A 10064-nucleotide genomic window follows, 5' to 3' on the forward strand; every position below is an offset into this window, starting at 1 on the left:
CTTATACGAATAAATAATGTACACATTAATGCATGTTTGACAGTTTTAGTATATGATATTAAAGTTTCATTAATGTCTGAACCAAAAGCAAGGTAGAGAGAATCTAGAAATGCTGATTTCTTTTCATTTCCTGAAAACCTCCAGAAATTATTTATTTATTTATTTATAATAAATAATAATAATATTTTATTTACCAAAAGAAATGTATGTATGTATGTGAGGATTGAGGAAAAAGCAGAGAATAAAAAGGAGACCGGATGTTGACAAATTTCATGTCACTGTTCTTAGAAGGTCGTTTGTTTTGTTTGTGTGAAGATTGATTTCTTATCTGGGATCTCTCTCTCTCTCTCTCTCTCTTCAAAACCCTTCAACTTTCTCTCTCTAAAACTCCTTCCTCTCTTTCACAACTGGCCCAGCAGATCCAAATTCTTCTTCATCTTTTTCATCAACTCATCATCTTGTTCTAACCTCCTTCAATGGTGGTTTTTGCATCTTCCTTTTATCATTATTATTAATTAATTATTAATAATTATTGATAGTTATCAATTAATTATAATAAAAAAAATATTTTTTATTATTATTTTCAAGATTCTTGAGATTCTTTAGTTCTTGTTGAAGATTAAAGAAAGTGTTGGTCAATCTTGAATTCTTGAAGCAGAGGGCAAATAAGGATGTGGGTCTAAGGTAAATTTCTTCATATAATCTTTTAGCTTCAAGTTTTTTTTTTTTTTTTTTTTTTAATATAATCTTTTAGGGGTTTTAATTTTTTTTTTTAAAGTTGCTTGATTTGGGATTTTGATAATAATTATTATTAAGCATTTGATACCAATGATGATTAATATTCTGGATCTGTTCTTTAATGTTTATTTTATGTTTTTATTTAATTAGATTCTTTTTATTTTAATTATTTTATTTTAAGCTGCAAAAGGGGGAAAATTAACATTTTTTTTTATAAGTTTCCTTGTTAATTTGTGCTTCAAGATTGTTTGAATTTGCAGTAGATTTAACCTGGGATTTAAAGAATAATATTCCTTTTATTTAGAGCTTTATTTTATACAATTTTTTCATATGTATGTTTCAGAGCTTTGGATCCTTAATGCTTCAAGATTGTAATTCTTGTTTAATTAGTTGAGATATTTTTGATTTTTTTTATTAAATGTTTGTAGAATGTGATTGAGTGCTGCATTAATTACCTTTGATTAAAGTAATTTAAAGCAAATTTGTCATAATCTTGTATTTGATTACTTCAGCATAATTATTTTTTTTATCTTTATGACTTTTTGTTAAAATTTGAATTAAGACTCCTTTTGTTTGTGACCAGAAAGATTGTGAAGTTTACCGTATTTTTCGGGGGTTAGTCAAGACGATAAATCATGTCATTTAACTAATGTAAGTAGCATTTGATTTTCGCAGACTTGTTAGATGATTTATCAATAATTTGTTTGATGTTTATCGATGTTCATTTGCTACTTCTTTGAGCTTTTATAAAGTTTTTCGAATATAATTCTCACTAAAATCGCAGTTCATATAGTCAATGCAACGAGTTTCTTATAACTTATCGATATTCAACCGATTTTATTGGTTTGTTTTTATAATTAATTGCACACCTCTTATTAGTCGCGATGAGTAGTAGTTTTCTGACTATATATGTAGCTATTTCAACATTTTCAAATTGCGGGTCGTATCTATTTGATGCGAGGAGAAATAAATGAAAGAGTAAAATGCACGGATAGTCCCTGTAGTTTGGTGAAATTTCACCTTTAGTCCTCAACTTTTCAAAATTACACTCTTAGTCCCTGTGGTTTGACAAGTTGCTACTCGGATAGTCCCCAAAGCGGATGGGGGTTAGCTTTTCTGGTTAAGTGGGTGTGAAATGACAAGGACTATCCAAGTAACAACTTGGCAAACCACAGGGACTATCCGAGTAACCTTCATCCGCTTTAGGGACTATCCGAGTAACAACTTGTCAAACCACAGGGACTAAGAGTGTAATTCTGAAAAGTTGGGGACTAAAGGTGAAATTTCAACAAACCACAGGGACTATCCGTGCATTTTACTCTAAATGAAATCTTTAAGCAATTTTTGTCTTAATAAACTTGTGAAGTATATGGTTGACTTTTATATAATTGGTCAACAGGAATGGGAACAGAAGTACACTGCAAGAGCTCTTTTGAAGAGTATTACTCCATGAGGGATGTTAATGAGGATTCAAATAGTAGCAATTGGCGTATTTTTTACGGAGAAAAAGGTTTGACTAACGGCCATTATTACAACGGTTTTACACCACGGACGGTCGCAGATGCAGATACAGAGGGCGATAAGGATGCATTAAAGCAAAAGATGCTTGAACATGAAGCAATTTTCAAAAATCAGGTAAAAAAAGTTTATTTGGACTTTTGAGTGTCAAATAAGATTTTTTTTTTTTTTTTTTTTTTTTTTTTTTGTAATGTATTTCCTTTTTGTGTTGTAAAAAACAGGTTTACGAACTGCATCGTCTTTACGGAAGACAAAGAGACATGATGGAAGAATTCAAAAGAAACGAGTACCATAAACACCGTATTTCAATCGACACATCATCGTCTTCAAGCCTCTTACCATCACAAAAGCCTTACGAAGATGGTCAAAAATGGCAAATACCGAACTTCCCGATGGTCAACTCTTGCGCTACTAGACCATCCATTTTTGGAGCCGATATAAGTAATTCTCCTATAAGTTGTTCAAAAGATATTAATAATAATAATAATTCGAAGGATTGTGAAATCATGGAAAGCAGACCGTCAAAAGTTAGAAAGAAGTTATTTGATCTCGAACTGCTGCCCGATGACAACGTTGACCATGAAGATGAAGAATCAAGTTATAAAGATACTTCATTGGGTCAATGTTTTAGGGGGTCAAATGGATTGGCTGATCTCAATGAGCCCGTTAACGTTGATGAACCGATAGCTCATGGGCCCGTTGACGGGCTTGGACCCTCGGCTAAACCGAACGGGTCACCTTTTCATGGCCCGACCCGTGAATTGTTTGAGAAGTCTCAAAACGGTGCGATTAACCCGTTATTGCTTGACAGAAAAGGCAACGGGAGAGATTGGCTGTCGAATACTCGTGAAACAGGTAATGTGCAATTAACCAGAGTTCAGGATAATTCCCGTTTTACCCCTATGCCGTTTCCGAACTCATATACATCTACTTCGTACCCGTATACGAATCCTACAGATTTGGTTAATTCTTGGGGAAAGTCAAATGGTAGTTTGACTCATAAGTTGACTTCATATCAGAAACAACCGTCTTTTTTATCGTCGCCACAAAGCCATGTGGTTTTTGAAGACAAGTGGCGTATGAACATGAACGGATGTTATACGCCAAATGGATTCTATCACGGGCCGTCATCTGGATCAAGAGACCCGTTTACCCGTTTGCCGTATGGCGGGTTTGATCATCGAAGCAGCAATAATGTTGACCGGTCACAAAAGATCGTCAAAGGTTCAAACTTTATAGATTTGACCGATACTACAAAAGGCGTTGACTTGAATAACGACAACAAAAGTTCGAGAAAATGTGACCAAACGGTGCTTCCGTGGCTTCATGTAAAACCAGATGTTAATAAAAATGATTCCCGGTGTGATGATCATAGGGGTAATAACGGAAAGATTCTCGGGTTTCCGGTTTTTGGGAATTCTTGTGTAACGAGAAATGATTCTTCGTCCCTTGTGTCCACCTCAGCGTCGCTTCGTTGCTCTCGTGAAAGTGGAAAAATAAAAACCGAAACGGAAAACAGAGGATTCGATATTAACGTCGCGTGGGAGGATCCTGCAAACAAGCAGATTGACATGGGTGACGACGATATACTTGATAAAAAACCCGACACAGAAACCGATAAAGTCAAGAACAATTTTGACTTGAATTCTTGTTTGACCGAGGTTGAAGATGTCGTAATAGCCGAGTGTGTTAAGAATTCGAGTGATAAACCGAAGAAGATAACATTGGATATTGATTTAGAAGCCCCTGCTGTTCCGGAGGATGATGAAGAAGAAGCCATCGTTGACGAATTACTTGCCAAGGTGGCAGCTGAAGCGATAGTTGAGATGACGGGGATATCCGGTCAGCAAGATCAAGTGGGGTCCACGTCTGACGTGGCGGTTTGTTCTGATGACAATGACGGTCTGTTATGGTTTGTTCAGGTAATTGAAAATGCGGGTCTTGTCGCTAACGAGATGGATGAATTCGAAGAGTTGACTTTGCAACAAGAGTTGACTAAAGAAGAAGATTACATGCCCAAGCCTTTGGCTCCTGATTTCCCAGAGCCGGATGAAGCGGGCCCGTCATCGGGCCCAACCCGACCCAGAAGAGGTCAAGCTAGACGAGGTAGGCCCAGGAGAGACTTCCAAAGGGACATCCTTCCCGGGCTAGTTTCTCTTTCGAGACACGAGGTAACCGAAGATCTTCAGATATTTGGCGGGTTAATGAGAGCTACGGGGCATTCTTGGAATGTGGGACCGACAAGGAGGAACGGAACCAGGGGAAGGCGGAAGTCCGTGGCGGTGGTTGTTGAACCCCCGCCCCCTGCTGCCTCCCCACCGCCACCACCACCACCACCACCACTACCACCGCCGACATTGTCGGAGGAAAGAAGCCTAACGGGGTGGGGGAAGACGACTAGACGTCCTCGGAGACAACGGTGTGCTGCGGGTACTTCTGTGGCGGTCCCGCTAACGTAATTTTGGTGCATTGATTATTATTATTATTATTATATCTACATGAACTCTGAATTACAGAGGGAGGTAAATCAATTTAGGGAGAGTTTTTTTTATGGCTTGTTGAGAGTGAAACTTGTTGTGGATATTGCCATTGTACATTTCTGTCATATCCCAAAATACAGGTACGGTTCAACCTGACCCGGTCCGTGTTTTGTCTTGTGTTTGGTTACGCTAACTTGGTATTTTTAGAAATATTGAATCGACCTCGTGTTTTAAAAAATGTCAAGGGGAAACGTTTCAAAAATTTCTTTTCTATAGGGGCAGCGAAATAGAAAAAACGTCAAATTTTTCCATCGTCAGAGCATCAAGGGGGTAGTGGGGGCTACCCCTATTCTGAAGCTACATCCGCCCCTGAACTATATGAAGCATGCCATAAGTGAAAATGTCAATTTGGATAAAAAAATCAATTATTGTACCACATTTAGTTTGTCTTTGGATGATTTGGCAGTCACTTTGTGTAGTTGAAAGTGAAACATGAAGATAGTGATGGATGATTCCTAATATTATTATGGTGGTGGTTGGTACTTGCATGGTCAGTGTACTGTTAGTTGTGAAAAATGTCAATTATAAGTGAATAATAACACATAAGTAAATAAATACCCGAATTATAATATATACATGATTCTATACGCGATATGGTGTCCCGTATCACCTTATTTCTTAGTCGTTAAACTGATGGAAATATGAAGATACTGATGATGGTTAGTTCATGGAGTATTACAGTACAAAGCATTGGCATACCACATATAGCGTTTAATCGGTGTACCCCCCCCCCCCCCCCCCCATGTAAAAAACCGAGGGAAAAAATTTCGCGCTAGTCCATCGTCATGAGTTTTAAACTCTTTTAGAATTTCATTAACTGATCTACCTTCTAGTCCATCCAAGATACTCATCCACTCACTCATGTCTTTGCCATGTAGAAAAGAGCCCAAACTTATAAGTGCTGATGGATGCCCACCAAATTTAGAAACTATATTTCGTGAAACCTCCTCGAAATCTTGTGCAGGTTTACTGTTCCCAAATGCTCGCCTACTAAACAGTTCAATAGCCTCTTCATCATCTAACATCCTGACATTATGCGCTAGAGAACTGCGAGCAGTCACCAGATCTTGGTTTCTAGTGGTGAATATTATTCGACTCCCATTACCAAACCAGTCGTCTGATCCAACTAACATCTCTAGGTGGTCAGCGTGGTCTACATCATCAAGGATAATTAAAGCACTGTTTTGACGTAATCTTCTTTTCATCATGGATTTACCTTGTTCATAGTTTGTTAATGTCACTTTTCGTTTTAGAACATTTGAGAGAATTTCTTCTTGTAGTGTTATCAAGCCATGAATTTCTTCTTTTTTTGTACTTCAGGTCAGCTGCCTTCACAAGTGCTTCTCTCCAAGATTCAATTGTCTTGTTATTGTTGTTCAACTCATGCATGGCGATCGCTTCTCCAAAATACCTTTTTTGTGATCTTACTTCCGATGGTTCCACGCCATAGAATATAGGTATAATGATTTACCCTCTCTCAACATCAAGATGACTATTTTGGTCAAAAATCACACAAGGATAATGTAACCAAATCTGATTTTTGTGAGGTTGGATGCTTGGTTAAATGAACAAATGTATGAAAAATAATTGAATGAAAATGGCAATGAACACAAGGATTTATATGAGAAAAAATCTCTTGATCAATGAATGATCTCCGACATAAAAAACATCGGATAGTGAAAACTATCACTATCAACTATATTGATCAAAAAGGTTACAACTTTGGATGACAACAAGCTTGATACAACAATTTCTAGTGTGAATGTGTGTGTATTCGCCAATATGTTTCAGAGAGTTCGAATGAGAGCAATTGTGTTCCTAAAAATAGCTTGTTATCCCCTTAAAACATAGAAAATATCCTGATAACTAACTATCCGAAAATTAAGCATGCTATCCATGATCATCATAATGGTCATCAGCCTCATTCACGTGCACAAATAGAAGCATATTCCTCCGAGATTCCCTCAATGACTCAGTCCACAAATGCCAGTAAACATAAACTGAAAACACAAGGAACAAATGTTAAAAACATAAATAATAGTAAGGATCCTGGATCCTCAGACTCCCTGCATTATCCGTTAAGGATCCGTGATCCAGGCCCAGTCTCAGGATAGATGATCCTTAATGTAAATTTCATGCCCTAACAATTGCCCCCAAAATATGAGGAATTAAATGCAACTGAATGAGTCATATTTTCTGCTTGATTCCGAACGAGTTGTTAGCGAGAAACTAGCCGTTACAACAGGACTATCCGTTACGAGGGTGACATCAGTGATAAGACTTCCTGCAACAATCATCATTATAAAAAGGATTAGAGATAAGGATGAAAATTGCATTTAAATTGGAGATCCTTCCCCTTTAAATCCTCATTCGAAGATTTCAACAAGTATCTTCTCTATCCTTCTCTTTAAATTTCTTTCTTCTGGATCTCTGTTTCTTCAAGATCCCCATGGCTAAGATGACCACCCGATCCTCTCCTGCTAAGAATCCTGAGCATACCAACCCTTCGAAGAGTCAGGGCCTCACCAAGAATCCTTCCATGGAGCTTTGTCGTTTCACTGATCCTGAAGTTGATCAGTTGCGTCATTGCTTCCCGGATGGAACAATCTTCCGGCCATTCGACTCTTCGACAAAGAGTGATTGTTTATTAGAAGTCTGGATCATCTTCCCTGCCGCTCCATTCCAGATAGGTTTCATATATCCTTTCCTGGCGTTCACACAGAGCTTCTTCACACTAACTGGTCTGTGCTATATTTAGGCCATGCCAATGGTGTGGAGAGTTCTATACACACTTGAGCACATCATAGAAAACAAAGGAATAGACATAGGTCTATCTGAGTTAAGCCGTCTGTACAACTTGGTCAGCCACGGGTGTCACTGTTTCCTCTTCAAGCACAAGCCACAAAAACCCCATCCATTGCTGAAAGTCACCATGAATGATAGTAACTGGAGAAACCAGTTTTTCTTTGTGAGGAGGGATTCCATACCAAATGGGAATCATCTCCCTAAGAAATCGAACACCCAGGGTAGGAGATAGGATCCTTAGGCAAGGACCGTAGCAAGATCTTCCATTTTTGCAGAGGATAACTGATCGTTTTTCTTTTGTTTGTGCAGCTATTTCCCTATCGCATATACAAGATTCCCCTGTTACCGAGGAGAGAGTGACTGCTTTCTAGAACCTTGATCCTGCTGTCAAAACATTTCCACTAAGGGTAAAGGATTCACAAGAAATCTCTTCCACTTCCTACACCATGTCAAGTAAGTATCCATTTTTATAAATATGTATTTGAAAAGTTAAATGATGAATACTTATCTGTTTGTTCTTTATGTGTGTAGGTGCTGCTAAGTCATCAAAGTCTGCTTCCAAGTTCGGCCTCAGTGATATCCAGGATATAGTCTCTCCAAGATCCATCAAGAAGAAGCTGGCTGCAAGCTAAAGCATCCCAGACACCAAGGGCATGAGCACCAGGGGCAAAGGGAGCAAAAGGAAGAAGCCTTCTGAATCCTCTGAAGGTCTTCCACTGATTGAGCGGCAACTCCATGAAGCAGTCTTTGAGGTAAGGATCACGGATCCTAAAATTTGTGTTCTATCCTTGGATAAAGGATCCTGAATGTTAACTTTTTCTCTGCAGAAATTTGTTGAAATCCAACTCCTCCAAGGCCAATATCTAGCCGATGCTGAAGAGCGTATCCTTGATCTCCAAACTATCGCTGCTGCCAAAGACAAGAGGATCGCTCATCTTGAGCAGGAAAGCAAGACACTGCAGAAGCAAATCCTTCTTGCTGACATCACTGCTAACAAGGAGCGGCTGGAGATCATCGATGATGCTAAGAAGTCTGTTGCCATAGTGACTCTGAAGATCTGGCTGCAGATGGCTAAGGAAGTTGCTGATCCTTCCTTTGACAGGTCGGCATGGGACGTGGAGGCTTGGAAGCAAAGGCTGGTAGAGCTTGGAGATGATGAGGAGCCGGAGGAGGTGCTGACCATCGAAGCTGGTGGGAGTGGCATTAAGGATCCTGAGGATGCGGCAGCAGCTAGGGCTGGTGGCAGTGGTGAAGGTGGAGATTCGAAGGCAGATGAAGCAGTCAAGGCATAGGCTGCACAAATGGGCGATGATGGAAATTTCTAGACGTGGCGGAGCCCATTTTTTTATGATTTAGTGGTTTTTGGTAGTCGTGTTTTGGTTTTGAATAATTATGGTCTGTAATAACTTTGAACAATAGCTTTAGGGTTAAGGATCACTGCTCCTTTAGACAATAGAGAGGTAACAAAGGTGGATGGGTCCTTCTGTTTGTGGAGGATGAAGCCTTTGATGCCCCTCGCCTTTTATTTCCTGCACTACTTAGAACTTGTTAATATGGACACCCTTTGCCAACCCAAGTGGACGGGCCACGTTTTACTGGTAGAAACATGGATATTTCTTTGGCTCCTGATTTCCCAGACCCGGATGAAGCGGGGCCGTCATCGGGCCCAACCTGACCCAGAAGAGGTCAAGCTAGACGAGGTAGGCCCAGGAGGGACTTCCAAAAGGATATCCTTCCCGGGCTGGTTTCACTTTCAAGACACGAGGTAACCGAAGATCTTCAGATATTTGGCGGGTTGATGAGAGCTACGGGGCATTCTTGGAATGTGGGACCGACAAGGAGGAACGGAACAAGGGGAAGGCGGAAGTCTGTGGCGCCGGTTGTTGAACCCCCGCCTCCTGCCGCCTCCCCACTGCCACCTCTACCGCTACCGCCGCCGTCATTGTCGGAGGTGGTGGGATTGGAGGAACGAAGCCTAACGGGGGTTCTCACTTCCTTCTTTAACGATTCATCCAGATTGAAAAATAGATCCCTGCTTCCTGTCATATGATTACTACAGCCGCTGTCGAGATACCAGCAATCATCCTTGACTGCTTCCTCCATATTGAAGATCATGAACATCGTATCTTCATGTTCATCAATATCATCGTCTTTGTGTATTAAGACATTATCCAGATTCTCACTCTCATCTTTCCGTTGGCAAAACTTGGCTGTGTGTCCGAGCCTTTGACAACTATAATATCTAATAGAATTCCAGTTTCGACCCTTCCCTTTACTGCGTCCTTTCTCTCCTGCATCATTCCGAGTTTGTTTGTATCTATCTTGGATAGAGTTTTGCGTTAGATATATATATATATATATATATATATATATATATAGGATAAGGATCATGTGAGAAGTAGTAGGCTAATTGAGAAACTTGAGAAGCATTCTGGACCACACATTTTCACTAAGCAAAAAAAT

The 10064-nt window shown here is 39.6% G+C and overlaps 1 protein-coding gene across 4 annotated transcripts; it reads left to right on the top strand.

The window, feature by feature from the left end:
• The first annotated feature begins 273 nt into the window (after positions 1-273).
• On the top strand, positions 274-4894 carry LOC110871867. 4 transcript variants are annotated; one of them, XM_035976389.1, is made up of 5 exons: positions 274-684; positions 1322-1389; positions 2138-2373; positions 2478-3000; positions 3046-4894. In XM_035976389.1, the coding sequence occupies exons 3-5, from the start codon at positions 2140-2142 to the stop codon at positions 4713-4715; spliced, it is 2427 nt and encodes an 808-aa protein (XP_035832282.1). In that variant the 5' UTR covers positions 274-684; positions 1322-1389; positions 2138-2139; the 3' UTR covers positions 4716-4894. The 4 variants fall into 4 exon arrangements, with proteins under 4 accessions (XP_035832282.1, XP_035832281.1, XP_021976309.1 ...); XM_035976388.1 differs by having other exon boundaries at positions 276-479; positions 598-684; positions 2478-4892; XM_022120617.2 differs by having other exon boundaries at positions 276-684; positions 1326-1389; positions 2478-4892.
• Positions 4895-10064: the final 5170 nt, after the last annotated feature.

Source organism: Helianthus annuus, chromosome 8, assembly GCF_002127325.2.
Source record: "Helianthus annuus cultivar XRQ/B chromosome 8, HanXRQr2.0-SUNRISE, whole genome shotgun sequence".
NCBI lineage: Eukaryota > Viridiplantae > Streptophyta > Magnoliopsida > Asterales > Asteraceae > Helianthus > Helianthus annuus.

Excerpts from the sequence above, each read along its gene's own strand:
- LOC110871867 (XM_022120617.2), top strand. The coding sequence starts at position 2,140 with ATGGGAACAGAAGTACACTGCAAGAGCTCTTTTGAAGAGTATTACTCC. Across the intron at positions 2,374-2,477 it reads AAGCAATTTTCAAAAATCAG|GTTTACGAACTGCATCGTCT; the intron begins GTAAAAAAAGTT and ends TGTAAAAAACAG.